We start from the raw sequence: 17,395 nt of genomic DNA, 5'->3' as shown, positions 1-17,395 counted from the left end.
GGGGGCAAGCTGGCTGGGCCCAGGGAGTCAGAGAAGCAGGGTCACAGGCCCAGGCACAAGGTCTACTATGTCTTGTCTCCTTGGGAGTCAGACGAAAACAACCCTCGGAGGGAGTCACAACAGAGGCTAGAATTCGTTTTCAAAAAAACTGAGGCCAAAAGAGGTTAAGCGACCTGCTCCAGATGACACAGCTAATAAGAAAGTGGTGGATGGGGACGTTAGGTAGGTAGAACAGGGAAAAGGAGTCCAGAATGGCGGTGGCTAAAAGACAGGAAGGGAAAAGCCCACGAAAATAGAACAAAGGAAGGTCCGAGGACCGGAGAGAGGACCTCAGGTAAAACAAACAACACTCCTGGCTGGCCCAGTTTACATAGGGCAGGCCCAGGGAGAGAACAACATATAAAAAGAGGAGGAGCCAAAGCTAGCTCTCTCTCTCCTTCTCCTGCGCGTTGGGGCGCTCTTCTCTTCACGTCTTTGGATCGACGTGCCCTCACGCCTTGAGGATGGATTTTCCTGCTATCTTCTAAGTAAAATAGAGCTGTAACACTGAGCTGTAACACTGATTTGTCTAAGAGTTATAACATGGTCCGTTCGAGACCTGAGAGCTATAATACGGTCCGTCCAAGACCCAAGAGCTGTGACATGCCGAGGGGGCTTTAATGTCCGTCACTCCAAATCTTTGTTGTGACGAGACAAAGAACCGAGGAGCATTCACTCGTCTGACAGTGAAAGGCAAAGTCACGGGGCAGTGAAGGTACCAGGCAAACCTAGGGTACACCCTGACCCTGATCTTGACCATTCATTTCACCTTTCTGAATATCAGTTTGAAAGTGAAAGTCAAGCCGCTCAGTCGTGTCTGACTCTTTGCGACCCCATGGACTGTAGCCTATCAGGCTCCTCCATCCTTGGGATTTTCCAGGCAGGAGTGCTGGAGTGGATTGCCATTGCCTTCTCCAGGGGATCTTCCTGACCCAGGAATCGAACCTGGGTCTTCCGCATTGCAGGCAGACACTTTACCATCTGAGCCACCCGGGAAGCCCCAATATCAGTTTGCTCATCCATAAAATGGGGATAACAGCTAATGCTCCTCCTAGAATTAAAGTCAACAGTACATGTAAAGTACTTAGTGACAGTTCTAGAAACTGGGACCAAAAGCCTCCATTTCTTGCTCAGAGAGAGGTGTGGACACACCATGGAGCTCCCCAATAGATGCGGAAGCTCAGGATATTAGGAAGTTGTCCAAGTACCAGGCCTGGTGACCCTAGGAAGAAGGCTCAGAGAGGTGTGCCTTGCACAGCTGTAGGAGCCCTGCAGGATCAGGGTAAGCGTGGTCTGCTAGGGGCTCACAGTCCCTCCCCAGGAGCTGCCCTCATCCAAGGCCACATCCCCTGCCCAGGGCAGTGCCATCTAAGAACTGTTCAGTGAGGATCATGGACCGGCTCTCTGGCCTCTTCCAGGGCTGCTCTGCAGGGCCTTGAGTCCAGAAAAAATAAGCTCTTCTTGGACACAGAGTATGGAAAAAGCTGTTAATGGCACACTGATCAACTAGTGTACCCAGAAAAAACAAGATCAACCAGTGTAGATTTGATTCAGAGATGCAGAGAAAGTCTTTGCTCCGGATATCAGATGCTGGGGTTTGATAAGAGGAGGGAAAATGTTACAACATCTAGAGTAGAATTAGCTCAGATATAAGAGGATTTCCCCATGCCATGGAAAAGAACAACCCAGGACCTACCCAGGACAAACCCTAACAATCAGAGTGCAAAGCAGCCAGTTACCCTGGGTTCTACCAAAAAGGCAGGGACAGAAGTCAGGAGGCTAGGGACTTCCCTAGTGGTCCAGTGGTTAAGACTCTGTACTTCTACCTCAAGGGGCACCGGTTTGATCCCTGGTCAGGGAACTAAGATAGTGCAGGCTGCGAGGCAAAGCCACAAAATAAATAAAAAATTTTTAAAAGAACTGCTTGTTTCTGACTGCTTAAAAAACTGCTTGTTTCTATGTGCCAAGATCCGGCACTGTGTACATAGTAAGGGTGGGGGAAATGTGTCTTAGTATGGGGGTTCTAAGGCAGGATTTGTTTTTCCTGGGAAGACCCTAGACTTCTCCTCTTCTCACGTGACTGAACATCTCATCTCAGTCCACCAGGCCAGACAGAGATGGAGAAGCTAATGGATCTCTGGCCAGATTACCAGGTTCGCAGCTGAAGCTATTATTTACTAAGTATATGTCTTTTATTAAATGATGGACAGCTTCTGTCCTTATTCAACCTTTTCAGTGCTTTCAGTTTATTTGGAAGTTTCTGTAGTTTGGGGCATTTGTTTCTGTTATATGGCTTTAGGGCTATTCAAAACCATGGCTCCCCAGAAGAGGAGTTGCCTGCATCCCTTTGGGTTCATTTTTCTCATCAATACCTGTGCCATTAGCAAGGGTAGAGAGGACGATAAGATCTTTGCTAGTTTTCATAATGGTTTTCCTGATGAAAATCTTCTCTGATTTTCATCTCACACATGAGCTTATCTTTGCTGGGGCTACTGGCTCTGAAAAGCACACCACAACCAAATAAATGTTTCCATCACCAACTCCACCTCTGGGCTGTGGAACAATCACATCAACCTGTTCTTTGGGCCTTTATCCTCAAAGGGTGTATCTGTCAGGTGTGTCTGTTCAACAGCACAGTTGCATAGAATAATTTAGGAAAAGTTTAATGGAGGATCTATTTGCAAAGGGAGCAGAGTAAAGCAATAGTAGGTGGTAATGCACCCCAGAGTTGGCAAGAGTGAGAAGCCACCACGGCCCTTGGGCATGAGGGGACTTGGGGGAGGAGTGGTTCCTGGACTTCAGAAAGACAGTTGAAGCTCCACCTCCACCAGCTCCAGCTGTGGCCCCAGCACAGCAGCTGTGGCCCCAGCACAGCAGCCGTGGGCTGTGGTAGAAGAAGGATTCACAACTGGTGGTCTGGCACAAAGGGGCTAAGGGGACAATTCCACCATCTCACTCTGCCCTTGCCCCCAATTCCTGTCAGTGCCCCCACTTGCCAATCCAAATTGAAAACCAACGGCCAAGGAGGACTTTAGAAGCAGGGCAAAAATGGGTCCCAGAGCAAGGAGAAGGGTGGATCTGAAGAGGTGAGTGGAGAATAGAGCTTTTTCCTGTCTGTGCCCAGTTCCTAAGAGAAGCTTCCACTGAGTCCTTTGGCCTGTTCTGTCTCTCATGTCTTTGGTTGACAGTCCTAAAGCCACATCCCTTCCAGGAATCACATCATAAATAAATTTAGTTCAGTTCAGTCACTCAGTCGTGTCCGACTCTTTGCGACCTCATGAATCGCAGCACGCCAGGCCTCCCTGTCCATCACCAACTCCCAGAGTTCACTCAGACTCACATCCATTGAGTCCATGATGCCATCCAGCCATCTAATCCTCGGTCGTCCCCTTCTCCTCCTGCCCCCAATCCCTCCCAGCATCAGAGTCTTTTCCAATGAGGCAACTCTTCGCATGAGGTGGCCAAAGTACTGGAGTTTCAGCTTTAGCAACATTCCTTCCAAAGAAATCCCAGGGCTGATTTCCTTTAGAATGGACTGGTTGGATCTCCTTGCAGTCCAAGGGACTCTCAAGAGTCTTCTCCAACACCACAGTTCAAAAGCATCAATTCTTCGGCGCTCAGCCTTCTTCACAGCCCAACTCACATCCATACATGACCACTGGAAAAACCGTAGCCTTGACTAGACGGACCTTAGTCGACAAAGTAATGTCTCTGCTTTTCAATATGCTATCTAGGTTGATCATAACTTTCCTTCCAAGAAGTAAGCATCTTTTAATTTCATGGCTGCAGTCACCATCTGCAGTGATTTTGGAGCCCAGAAAAATAAAGTCTGACACTGTTTCCACTGTTTCCCCATCTATTTCCCTACTGATGCCAAAAGCACCACCATCACAGCCCCAGTCACGACAACCAAAAATGTCTCCAAGACATTGCCAAATGGCCCCTGGGGGGAACTGCTGCCATTTGGGGAGGGAGACAGAACACCCAGGTAAACTGAATCTCAGCTCCAACAACAAAAATAGTGTGTGTCCGAAAAATTTCCTAGGCAATAAATTTTTTCATTACTTATCTAATATTCAGATTTAACTAGGGGTCCTGTATTTTACCTGAAACTCACCGCCAATTGAGAACTACTGTCTTAAAGGGAAAATGATTTGATAAATCAGATTATAAGAAAGACTTCCACTCATCAAAAGAGACCTTTAAGAGAGTAAACAGGCAAGCTACCCCACGGAGGAAGATCTATACACCACATATGTCAACAAAGGCTCATGTGCAGAATTTATAGATAATGCCCATCAATTAATAAGAAAAAATCAAACAACCCTAAAGAGACACTGACAAGAGACTTGAACAGGACATTCACAAAATCAGATAGCCAAAGGCCAAGGAGCACATGAAAGGCACCCAATCTTATCAGTAATCAGGAAAATACAAATTAAAACTACAATGCACTATCACTACACAGTCCCTAGAATGGCTTAGAAAAATTGATAATACAAGTCTAGGCAAGGAGAGCCACAGGAATTCTTCTAGTGATGAAGGGAGTGTAAACTGAGTCAACCACTTTGACAGCCTCAGTCGGGAAACTGAAAACTTGCATATCCCCTCACCTAACAGTTTCACTCCTAGGAATGTGCCCTAAAGAAACATCTGCATCATAAAGCATAAACAAGCATGCTCAAAACAACGGCGTATTTGAAAGCAGCCCAAAAGTCCACCAACAGTAGGAGGAAAAAATACAACTGTGGAATGGTAATATCACATGGGATACTACCAATAAAAATTAACCACTGGCATGTACAGTAACCTGGACGAATCTCACAAACATAAGGTTGAGGGGAGGAAAAGAGGGAGATTTAAAAGAAGACCTATTGTCAGTCCATCTCTATCAAACTCAGAAACTAACAAAACTAATCTATGGTATTAAAAGTCAAAATGGACACCTACCTTTGGTGAAGATCAACGAGGCAGGATTCAAGACAGTGGCGGAGGTTGGAGAATAGGGGAGCTTCTGCGGGGGGTGGGGGTGGGGGGTGAGAAGGAGGGTTGGGGGTGGGGGGCGGGGGGAGGAGGGGGAGGTTGGTGTGGATGTGCTCCTCCTGACTGGGGTGGTGGTTACATGGATGTGTTCACACTGAGTTATGTCAGTGTTAGACTGTAATTAAAGGTTTAGGAGGGTTTTTTGTTAAGTCGGTTTTGAGTCCAACTTTTTTGGTTGCCTTATTTCTAGTTACCATCTAATTCTTACTAATCAGTGACTTCTCTTTTTCCCCAGCCAGCCAATTTCACCGTATTTTTTAAAGGGATATTTTTTACCTATAGCAGCCTTTTTGACTAAGCTGGTTAATCACCAAGGAAAATTTAAGTGCCTGGAAGAAGTAACCCAGAAATTTATTTCTTAATTTGTAGGGTTCTTATGGGTTGTTGCCTTTTGATATTGTATCTTTCAACTTTTCACTAACTAATCTTCCTATTGTATCTCAGTTACCTCCCTTCTCCCACAAGGATGTGGACTTAACTGAGTGTAAACACCATTACCTGGTATGGTTTATATTGCAGTCTATTTCTAAAACCTAAAACCTTGTGTAAAAACATCACTTCTAATTTCCACCCTAAAAAGGCATTTTCCATCCTTTGTTTCCTCAAATAGTCCAGTCTGTATTAAATTAACAGCTTCTCTAATCTCACTTTGCACTCTCCGGTCTGGTTAGGGGGCCCACAATAGAGAGTGGTCCGCTTTTCATTTCCCTCTCCCATCCATCCTGAATCATAAAAGTATACTTTGCCTCTCACTACCTCACCTACTCATTCCAGAGTTCCTAAAAGGGACGCCAAATAGTTCTAGCAGGCCAATGAATACATAAAGTTTTATTCATCTGGCAATGATTTGTCTTCTAAAGTAACTTCTAAGACTATATTGTGTCACACAATCAGCAGACATTACAAGCAAGTGTGATTTTGAGAATTACATAAGAATGTCATTTTCTCCCATAGACATTTGGTAAGTTTTCACTTCAAGATCATCTACGCCTTCCTCACTCACAGGGCCACTACACTCTTATATGCCTGTCCATGTCCTTTACTCTGGAATTTTGTCCCGGTAAATCAGATAAGCCCTCTTACGCTGTTCATTTGCCACAGAGGGTTTCAAACCTCTTAATTCGTGACCCACCCCGCAGCCCGGGTGGGGAGGCGGGGCGGCGGGGCGTTTCCTCAGGATTTGAGCTCTTGCTGCGGCTCGAGGCTCAGGACTTGCTCCGCACTTCACATGTTCCTGGGCGGCCGGGCACCTCTGGCACGGACACCAATGAAAGGCCGCCTGCGGAGGGAGGCGTGAATGCTGTATCTCCTTTAAATACAGAAAGTGGGCTGCCTGCCGGGGTGTGCGGACTAGAGTGGCGGAGGGAGAGGACGAGGCCGTGGTGCCCAGCGAGAGCTTGGCGCGCGACCAAGCACACAGCGAGCGGACAGGCTGGGCTCAGGCGCGCGCTCAGCTGCCGGGAGCTGAACTCGCGGAACACCTGCCGGGCAGCGCGCAGGCGCGGCTCTAGCCGCAGGGGCGGGGCTGCCAGGCCGCAGCGGGTGGGTTTTCTCTCGGGTTTGGGATGCCCAGAATTAAGGACCATCGCCCCGAAGATCGGAGAAGGCAATGGCACCCCACTCCAGTACTCTTGCCTGGAAAATCCTATGGGCGGAGGAGCCTGGTGGGCTGCAGTCCATGGGGTCGCTAAGAATCGGACACGACTGAGCGACTTCCCTTTCACTTTTCACTTTCATGCATTGGAGAAGGAAATGGCAACCCACTCCACTGTTCTTGCCTTGGAGAATCCCAGGGACGGGACGGGGGAGCCTGGTGGGCTGCTGTCTATGGGGTCACACAGAGTCGGACACGACTGAAGCGACTTAGCAGCAGCAGCAGCAGCAGCAGCCCCGAAGATTATTTATTTAGGACCATGGCGGGCAGTAGGACCCAGGAAGGAACTGTGGTGCTGGAGAAGACGCCTCAGAGTCCACTGGCCAGCAAGGAGATCAAACCAGTCAATCTTAAGGGAAATCAACCCTGAATACTCCTCTTGGAAGGACTGATGCTGAAGCTGAAACTTAAGTATTTTGGTCATCTTATACGAACAGCTGACTCACTGGAAAAGTCCCTGATGCTGCCAAAGATTGAGGGCAGAAGACGAAGGGGGCATCAGAGGATGAGATGGCTGGATGGCATCACCAATGCAATGGACACGAATTTGGGCAAACTCTGGGAGATGGTGAGGGACAGAGAGGCCTGGTGTGCTGAAATCCATGGGGTCACAAAGAGTCAGACACGACTGGGGGACTGAACAACAACAATGGTGGTCAAGCTTTGTTTTAAGTGCTTTACTCAATAATAATAATTAAATAGAATGGATTTCCACTTTCTTTTGCTTATGTGGTGCCAAGCACTTATAGACTGAATAATGCTGAAAGTACTATTCTTATTATATACATAATGTTTATGGGTGAATGATGTGTGCTAGGCACTCTGATGTAACAGTTCAGTTCAGTTCAGTTCAGTTCAGTCACTCAGTAGTGTCCCACTCTGTGACCCCATGGACTGCAGCACGCCAGGCTTCCTTGTCCATCACCAATTCCCAGAGCTTACTCAAACTCATGTCCATCGAGCTGGTGATGCCATCCAACCATTTCATCCTCTGTCGGCCCTTTCTCCTGCCTTCAATCTTTCCCAGCATCAGGGTCTTTTCAAATGAGTCAGTTCTTCGTATCAGGTGGCCAAAATACTAGAGTTTCAGCTTCAGCATCAGCCCTTCCAATGAACACCCAGGACTGATTTCCTTTAGGATGGACTGGTTGGCTCTCCTTGCAGTCCAAGGGACTCTTTAAGAGTCTTCTCCAACACCACAGTTCAAAAGCATCAATTCTTCAGCGCTCAGCTTTCCTTATAGTCCAACTCTCACATCCTGGAAAAACCATAGCTTTGACTAGACGGACCTTTGTCGGCAAAGTAATATCTCTGCTTTTTAATATGCTGTCTAGGTTGGTCATAACTTTCCTTCCAAGGAGCAAGCATCTTTTAATTTCATGGTTGCAGTCATCTTCTGCAGTGATTTTGGAGTCGCCCAAAATAAAGTCTGTCACTGTTTCCATTGTTTCCCCATCTATTTGCCATGAAGTGATGGGACCGGATGCCATGATCTTAGTTTTCTGAATGTTAAGCTTTAAGCCAACTTTTTCACTCTCCTCTTTCACTTTCATCAAGCGGTTCTTTAGTTCTTCTTTGCTTTCTGCCATAAGGGTGGTGTCATCTGCATATCTGAGGTTATTGATATTTCTCCTGGCAATTGTGATTTCAGCCTGTGCTTCATCAGCAAATTTTAGTAAATTACCAAAGAAATAAAAAGATTCACGATCCAGCAATGAACTAGGAGGACCATATCTCTCACCTGGCTTGGCTTTTCCTGCCTTTGTCTATTTGCTGTACTATCAGTCAGGGAGAAACAAAACCAGGAAAAGTCTCCTGATGGCTGTTTCACAGCCCAGAGCCAGAACCCTGGAAACAATCTGCAGTCTGTAGCCTGTGGAGCCCTGTACCAAGGTCATAGATGTGGAGATCTATACCAAGGTCATTTCCAGAACTGACCAAGCCCATTAGCATGAGTTGCCCCTAATCTTAACCAGCCAGCTCCCTGACTCCATAGTAGATAAAAATATCCACCCTATAACACCCTAACCAATGACCTAATGCCACCAATGCAGCAGGAATTTTCTGTTTTGAGGCTATAAAAATTTGCTATTAACCCTTAAAAGGTTCAGTTCTCCCTTGACCCGGCGCGCTCTTCAAATGTCCTCTCTCACTCTAATAAACTCTATTCGTTTCTCATTCTTCCTCGTGTCTGGAAATTCTTTTCCAACCTGCGCTCAGATCACAACATAGCCCTTCCTTTGAATGGCTAGGAAGTGGAATTTCTGGGCTACTGAGACCTCTGGTGGTACAACAAGAGCTACTCATGCTAAACATTTCCCTTCAGCCTGACCAAAGGTCAATCCCTCACACACACACACACACACACACACACACACACACACACACTCCAGGACTCAAACACACAAGAGCATCTGGAAAGAAAAAGACATATCTCAAGGGCACTTGGTCTTCATGGTAGATCCAGAGCAAGAGCAGAAAGACATGGGGCTGATGCCAGAGATGAGAAAGTATCAACTCCAGAGTAAGGCCCCACTGGGAATGGATGTCTGGATAGTGGTCTGGCTGGAGAGGGTGGCATCTAGAAATCTTCATGGAGGGAAGAGAAGAGGAGGTATGGCCCTGGGAGAAGAGTTGGCATCTGCACAGAGGATAAGGCTCAGAGGACACTGTTTCTACCACCACAAACTCTGGGGTCTGAGACTGTGTTAAAAAGGGAGACCAGAGGGGTTCTATGGTCCTTTATCTGTTGGGTCTCCACGTAAGGATTTTGGTTGATTGGTTCTATCATATTTTAATCAGAAACTATGTGAAATGATGGTGTGAACAGCATTTAGCAAGTCACATCCCAGAGCCTGAGAGAGGTTGCCCAAACAAAATGAAGAGGGCATTCACATAGTTAGAGCTTGCACAGGGGAAGGTGCAGAGTCACCAGCAAACATCCCATCCGGTCCTGCCTCAGCCCCTGCTAAAGGAAGGATACCTCCCTGAGTCCTGGCTTCCTGTCCTGCCCCACAGTGATGGCCTGACCACCCAGAGGGACTGTGCTCAGTTCCTTTTGCTGTTTCAGGAAGCAACTGTGAGGGAAACAGTTCCATTTCAATGAATGAAGTTCTTATGATTACAACAGACTCAGGAGGGACCCTTGTCTTCCTGAAGGGCACCAGCTGCACTTGCCCTTCCACCCAGATGTGCAGATGGGAATTTCTCATGTCTTGTTATCTGGCTCACATTTGAACGTTTTAACTGCCAATGTGTCAGACAGACTGTGAGATCTGCGAACCGTTTAATCTAACTATATCAGTTGTCAAAGCAGAGGCTGAAGAGGAAGGAGAAGCTGACCCACCAATCCCCAGAACCCCAAACAAAAACATCTTTAAGGCATTAAAAGCCTGCTCTCCATCAGCCTCCCAGGGAAGGAGTGGTGGCTGGGATCAGAATGCTGTCCCACTCTGTATGTATATCCCCTCTTACAAGGGGCACAAAGCTCTAGAAGAGATTCCCACCTCACCTCCATGAGGCTACTGATGGACCTCCATCCTCCTGAATCTGTGGTCTAAAGGTACCTGATTTAGCAAACACTCCTCCGCTTCTCCCCACAGCTCCTCAACCTTGCCTCTTCCCAGGCTGGCAACCAAGCCTTTGGGTTACAAAGATAGTCTGGCAACCCACAAGGTAGCCTCAGTCCCAAAACACACTTTGTTTTTAGTCTCTGGAGATTTATTTTCTAGCTAACTCAACAACGCATTAAAGTGAAGATGAGTTCAAGTCTATCCAGAACATTCAGGAACTCTGTAACAGGAATTTATGCCACACAGTGTTCCTCCCACATATTTTTAAAAACTCATTCAGCTTTTCAGTGTGTGGAACAGTTTGGAGAGGAAAAAAAACATGCAAAAACAGAGATCTATTAAAGAAACTATTGCAGAAAATAGATTAAAGAGGATAATATTAATAACTTGAAGGTGAGTAATGGTGGCACAGATAGAAACAGATGGATCTAGAAGATATTTAGTGAGTAAAGTCAACAGATCTCTTCAAGAAAATTAGAGATACCAAGGGAACATTTTATGCAAAGATGGGCTCGATAAAGGACAGAAACGGTATGGACCTAACAGAAGCAGAAGTATTAAGAAGAGGTGGCAAGAATACACAGAAGAACTGTACAAAAAAGATCTTCACAACCCAGATAATCACGATGGTGTGATCACTCATCTAGAGCCAGACATCCTGGAATGTGAAGTCACGTGGGCCTTAGAAAGCATCACTACGAACAAAGCTAGTGGAGGTGATGGAATTCCAGTTGAGCTATTTCAAATCCTGAAAGATGATGCTGTGAAAGTGCTGCACTCAATATGCCAGCAAATTTGGAAAAGTCAGCAGTGGCCACAGGACTGGAAAAGGTCAGTTTTCATTCCAATCCCTAAGAAAGGCAATGCCAAAGAATGCTCAAACTACCACACAAATGCATTCATCTCACATGCTGGTAAAGTAACGCTCCAAGCCAGGCTTCAGCAATACCTGAACCATGAACTTCCAGATGTTCAAGCTGGTTTTACAAAAGGCAAAGGAACCAGAGATCCAATTGCCAACATCCGATGGATCATCAAAAAACCAAGAGAGTTCCAGAAAAACATCTATTTCTGCTTTACTGACTATGCCAAAGCCTTTGACTGTGTGGATCACAACAAACTGTGGAAAATTCTTCAAGAAATGGGAATACCAGACCACCTGACCTGCTTCTTGAGAAATCTGTATGCAGGTCAGGAAGCAACAGTTAGAACTGAACATGGAACAACAGACTGGTTCCAAATAGTAAAAGGAGTAAGTCAAGGCTGTATATTGTCACCCTCCTTATTTAACTTAAGGTTAACTTAAAGGTCCATCTAGTCAAGGCTATGGTTTTACCAGTAGTCACGTATGGATGTGAGTTGGACTATAAAGACAGCTGAGAGCAGAAGAATTGACGCTTTTGAATTGTGGTGTTGGAGAAGACTTGAGAGTCCCTTGGACTGCAAGGAGATCCAACCAGTCCATCCTAAAGGAGATCAGTTCTGGGTGTTCATTGGAAGGACTGATGTTGAAGCTGAAACTCCGATACTTTGGCCACCTGATGTGAAGAGCTGACTCACTAGAAAAGACCCCGATGCTGGGAAAGATTGTGGGCAGGAGGAGAAGGGGACGACAGAGGATGAGATGGTTGGATGGCATCACCAACTCAATGGACATGGGTTTAGGTGGACTCCGGGAGTTGGTGGTGGACAGGGAGGCCTGGTGTGCTGCGGTTCATGGGGTCACAAAGAGTCGGACACAACTGAGCGACTGAATTGAATTGAGGGACTGAACTGAACTGAACTGAAAGTCAACAGAGTTTTAGATATCCAAGAAGAGATATCTAATGGGAAGTTTTTATACAATTCAGTAGCTCTCAGGCTCTCCTATGGATCGCAGGTGATTTGGGAAGTCTTATTTTTAAAAATTGGCAACTGAGTTCCCCGAGATACACATCTGGGAGAAAGTGCAAAATGGGAAGAGATGAAGATCCTAGGACCCAGCTTCGAGGAATATCAACATTTTAAGACCTGGAGGTAGAGCAAGCAACAGAGACTGAATAAAGATAAGCAGAAGACCCAAACGAGAGTGAGACTTTTGCTGAGGCTGAGAAACAAGCATTTCTAAAGGGAGGGACGAGTCAACAAGTGTCCAGCGATGCAGAGGTCAAGAAAAACGAAAACTAGGCATTAGTTTTGGTGACACACTGGAAATTGGTGATCTTGGCGAGAGAGGCTGCGAAGCAGAAGTAGAAAACGGACCCCACTCTTTAAAGAAGTCTGATTATAAAGACATTAGCAGAGGAAGAACAGTGCTGGAGAAGTATTATTTTAAGTAGAAGAGAACTTGAGGACGTTTAAATGCCGACAGCAAGGAGCTGGAACAGGCAGAAGAAAAGGTAAAATAATACAGGCTGGGTAGAAAGAAATCCATTGTACCGCTGGACAGATTCTCTTGGACTACTGATCCATCTAACTGAATAGACATCCAGAATTCGGCGATTTGAGTAGCTTCGGGCTTTAGGTCAAAGGTTTTTCTACGCTAAAATCTTCCCTCCTCCGCCTCCTCTCCTCTTTGCCTCGTCCCCTCAGTCTACTCCCCGGCCCCTCCTCCTTGCCTGGTCCCAGCCACGCCTTGCAATGGAAAATACCGCCTTCTCTACGAATTCTTCCGGGTCGCCAGGCAGGGCCACGCCCAGCCTCAATCCGGCCCGCCCCACAGCTGGAGCGCGCTTCCCGGAATAAACGCATGCGCAAAAGGTTATAGCGGCGTCCTAGAAAAGGCACGCTCTAAACCTTGCGCAGGCGCGTTAGGTCGTGGTCGCGATGCGAGTTCTTGTGGGTGAGGGAGGGCCGGAAAGGGGTGGGGGCGAGAGGGAGCAGGTTTATAAAAAGAAGATACAGCCAGAAATTGAGGGCTTAGGAGACCGTTTCTGAGAAAGGGTACCGTCTCGTGCACAGGCTACCTGGCCTTTGCCTCCAAGCCCTAGGGACCGAATCTCCCTAAACCCTGTGTTTCCCCCTGCACGCATTGCGGGGAGGGGGCAAAAAGGAGGGGAAAGGCTGAAGTCAGATGGGAGGGCACCAGAGAAGGGGGCCCGAGGCGAGGACGGAAGGCCGCCCTAGCGGATAAACACCTTGTATTTTCTGATCAGGTGGCGGGACGGGCTTCATTGGGACAGCCCTAACCCAGCTGCTGAAGGCCAGGGGCCACGAAGTGACGTTGATCTCCCGAAAGCCAGGGCCAGATCGGATCACGTGGGTATGGCCATATTCTGGAGGCTTGGAAAGAAGGGTTAGTTGGGTAGCGCGGAGCGAGGCCTCGAGGCCGCTGTGTGCTTTCTCCCACAGGATGATCTCACGACGTCGGGGTTGCCCCGCTGCGATGCTGCAGTCAACCTGGCGGGAGAGAACATCCTCAATCCTCTCCGCAGGTCAGCCGGGCCCTGAAGCCAACATTCTTCAGGGCAGAGGGCCGATTCTGATGGGAACCTGTGAGCTGTGGAGATTGGGGCTGGCAGATGGACAACTCAACCCATATTCCGAACTTCTCGTTCCCTCACCCTCTCCACACTCACTTGCCCTTCCTCCCAGTCAGTGGACCTTACTCCCCATTCAGGATGCCCCCAAGTACCTGTGCCCTTTCCCTCTACAGGAGAGGTGGACCGTTTCTCTAAGCCGCAGTGAGGGCTTTACTAGGCGTGGATATAGATGGGCTCCAGGGAAAGAGGGAAGGAAGGGTATGTGCATGTATTTAGTGGTATTTTAGTCCCCCCTGTGTTTCTCCTATGACTGAGCGTGCATGCACACGTTTCTCCTGCAGGTGGAATGCAGCCTTTCAAAAAGAAGTTCTCAGCAGCCGCGTGGAGACCACCCAAACGCTGGCTAGAGCCATAGCCAAGGCGCCACAACCCCCCCAGGCCTGGGTCTTAGTCACAGGTGTAGGTATGCCCCCCACATCACCAGCTCTTAGACTAGCCAGGGAAAGGAGGGAGCAAGTGAGGGGTAGCTCAGGCTCCAGAGTGCTGGTCTTTTCCAGGCACAGGAACTACCTAGGGCCTCATTCCACGCATATTTCTCCTGACTTTTGTGTACTTTCACTGAGAAATGGGGACCTCAGAGAAAGTGAGAGGAGTGGCACTGCTCCCAGTGCCTGAGAAAGCCCCACCTACTCCCAGGCCCCTTATTTCTCATAGCACAGAGCTTTAGGAACAGAATTGTCAGTTTTTGTATTTTGTCTTTGGGACCAAATTTTACACACACAGACACACACACAGACACACAGACACACACAGACACAGACACACACACACACAGACACACACACACAGACACACACACACAGACACACACACAGACACAGACACACACACACACAGACACACACACACAGACACACACACACAGACACACACACACACACGTTTAGTCGCTTAGTTGTGTCCCACTCTTTGTAACCCCACAGACTAGCCTGCAAGGTTCCTCTATCCATGGGATTCTCCAGGCAAGAATACTGGAGTGGCCATTCCCTTCTCCAGGGCATCTCTTGCATTGCAGACAGATTCTTTACCACTGAGCCACCAGGGTAGATATATATGTCTACACACACACATATACACTATATACACTACACGTACATATACACTAGTCACTATTCTAAGTGCTTTGCACATATTCCATATAATCCTCACAAGAAACCTATGTGATAGATATTATTCCTATTTTAAAGATGTAAAAATTGTGCACAGAGAGGTTATGTAATTTGCCTAAAGTGACAAATAATTTTGGAGCTGAGATTAAAACTCAGGCAGCCTGGCACCAAAGTCTGTTCTTAGCTTCTGCACTCTAGCAGTCTCAGCTTAGTCCTCTAATGAAAGATAAGAATGACTCCAAGGCAGGAACAGGTCAGCTCATGGAGAAGTTGTAGGGGAAAATATCCATGGCTCTGACTACCCATGGAGAGATTCCCAAGGTACCAAGGAGGGTGAGGTAAGGGGAGCCTTGACTGCAAAGGGCCAGATGGGACAAAGGACACCTAGGGCAAACCAGTGCTATTCCTCCGGCAGCTTACTACCAGCCCAGCCTGACTGCGGAGTACGACGAGGACAGCCCAGGAGGGGATTTCGACTTTTTTTCCAACCTCGTGACCAAATGGGAAGCTGCAGCCAGGCTTCCTGGAGATTCTACACGCCAAGTGGTGGTGCGCTCCGGTGAGAACAAGGCATCTGGGTATCAGACAGGGTTGGAATATCTTCTCTGGGCCAGGAGAGGGTGGGGATAAGGGAAGCTGAGCTCACAGGAGATGCCACCACTTCTGGCTGACCTGCAGGTGGGAGGACAGGACAGCCCAAAGAGAGCCACAGCCCTCACCTGCCACAGAGTCAGTATAGGTAAAGAGTGATGAAGGGAAAGCGGAGAGGGACAGTGGGGGTGCCTGGAGGTCGAGGGGCCTCCCTGTACCATCTTTCTTGCCTGCTCTAGGGGTTGTGCTGGGTCGTGGAGGCGGTGCCATTGGTCATATGCTGTTGCCTTTCCGCCTGGGCCTGGGGGGCCCCATTGGCTCAGGTCACCAGTTCTTCCCTTGGATTCACATCAGAGACCTGGCGGGAATCCTGGCCCATGCCCTTGAAACAAGCCATGTGCAGGGCATCCTGAACGGAGTGGCTCCCGCCTCCTCCACTACCAATGCTGAGTTTGCCCGGGCCTTGGGCACAGCCCTGGGCCGCCCAGCCTTCATCCCTCTCCCCAGTGCCATGGTACAAGCTGTCTTTGGACAAGAACGTGCCGTCATGCTACTGAAGGGTCAGAAGGTAGTTCCACGGCGGACACTGGCTGCTGGCTACCAGTATTCTTTCCCAGAGCTGGGGGCTGCCTTGAAGGAAGTCATAGCCTAAACGGGGAGGCTCTGAGGCCTGTTCCTCAGCAGGGGCTTGCTGATGAGAGACTGCATAAGCTCGGGTTCTCCTCTAGAGACTGAAAACCATCTGGTCCTTAAGCCCTCTTTCTTGCTCACTGTCCCATTGCCCCATCTTATAGATATTCCACTATTTCAGGGTTACAGTTGCATCAGGTTGGGACCTTCAACTCCTCAGATAAATATCTCAGTTTGGTCTCTTTGTGTGTCCTGTTCCTGCCCCATTTCTCCTTCTTGGTATTCAGAGAATGTTTTGCAGTTCAGGCAATAAAGACAAATTAATTGACCAGCTTCAGCTCATCTCTTTGTTCTAGATTCTCCTGAAATTTATTTCAAGGAATGTCATCCGAGATGACCCTTTCCTTTACGTGGAGTTTTGAAAATGGTAAGGGGCAACATCTTCCTTCTTGGTCCCTTGACTGCCAAAAGAGCTGGCAACAAATTTGAGGCACAAGGTTCTAACAAAGGTAGAGGCGAGAAGACAAGAGGAACAGTGATCCATTTCCAGTGGGCGGTGTGGTCACCCTGCATACTTACTTGTTCACACAATGCTATTAGGGTACCAGCAGAGAAAGAAAGAGTCTAGGACAGCCTCTGGCCTGTCACTGGACAGCAGTGAATTGATAAACAATCACACACTGGCCTGTTCATCAAGCTGCAGCAGGACAAAGCTGTGCAAAGCTTAGGCCTGTCGGTAGCTAAGGACCTGCCTCTCATCTCAGGCCACTTCAGTCAACCAGAGTCCCTAGCACAAAAGGGCAGATGTTACCTCAAGCCCACTGCACATCCACCAGCATTGAAAGTGAAAGGTACAAGGAACCTATCAAAAACTACAAACTTGAACATTTCGGGGGAAAAAAGTCCCAAGTATTCATCAAGGACCATCTCCCTCTATCAACCCTGATTTCTGCCACAGTTTGACTAGAAGTAATTCCCCTAGCTCCCAATTCAGACCATGTTAACCAATTTCTTTTCTTCTGAAGGGACTGCGGGTTGTCTTTGAATCATTGTCACCGCCTCAACTAGTCTCTCCCCAGTACGACTGCCCCCAGCCCTGCTCAGTGTGTACCTCAGCCATGGGGAGGGGTGGCAACACTGGGACCCAAGGGCCTTCTCCATCATGTACCTCCACATGCTAGTTGCTGGTATGAGGATCTCAGGTGATTTCAGGCAGCAGAAGTCAGAGCCTAAAAA

General features: G+C 47.9%; 1 protein-coding gene and 1 non-coding gene across 4 annotated transcripts; one reads left to right on the top strand and one right to left on the bottom strand.

The window, feature by feature from the left end:
- Window positions 1-963: 963 nt before the first annotated feature.
- TRNAC-GCA lies at window positions 964-1,035 on the bottom strand. Its single transcript has one exon. It is a non-coding gene; the product is annotated as a tRNA-Cys (tRNA).
- Window positions 1,036-13,036: 12,001 nt separating this feature from the next.
- Window positions 13,037-16,488, top strand: SDR39U1 (short chain dehydrogenase/reductase family 39U member 1). Of its 3 annotated transcripts, none has more exons than XM_040227366.1 (6): window positions 13,037-13,129; window positions 13,443-13,549; window positions 13,639-13,721; window positions 14,111-14,232; window positions 15,354-15,497; window positions 15,769-16,488. In XM_040227366.1, the coding sequence occupies exons 1-6, from the start codon at window positions 13,114-13,116 to the stop codon at window positions 16,179-16,181; spliced, it is 885 nt and encodes a 294-aa protein (XP_040083300.1). In that variant the 5' UTR covers window positions 13,037-13,113; the 3' UTR covers window positions 16,182-16,488. The 3 variants fall into 3 exon arrangements, 2 of the variants coding, with proteins under 2 accessions (XP_040083300.1, XP_040083301.1); XR_005718788.1 differs by lacking the exon at window positions 13,037-13,129 and adding an exon at window positions 13,140-13,230; XM_040227367.1 differs by lacking the exons at window positions 13,037-13,129; window positions 13,443-13,549; window positions 14,111-14,232 and having other exon boundaries at window positions 13,640-13,721.
- The last annotated feature ends 907 nt before the right edge of the window (window positions 16,489-17,395 follow it).

This window comes from Oryx dammah, unplaced genomic scaffold (assembly GCF_014754425.2).
Source record: "Oryx dammah isolate SB20612 unplaced genomic scaffold, SCBI_Odam_1.1 HiC_scaffold_26, whole genome shotgun sequence".
Taxonomy (NCBI): Eukaryota; Metazoa; Chordata; class Mammalia; order Artiodactyla; family Bovidae; genus Oryx; species Oryx dammah.
The sequence above is the reverse complement of the archived record's forward strand: the minus strand, read 5'-3'. Positions and strand labels throughout refer to the sequence as shown.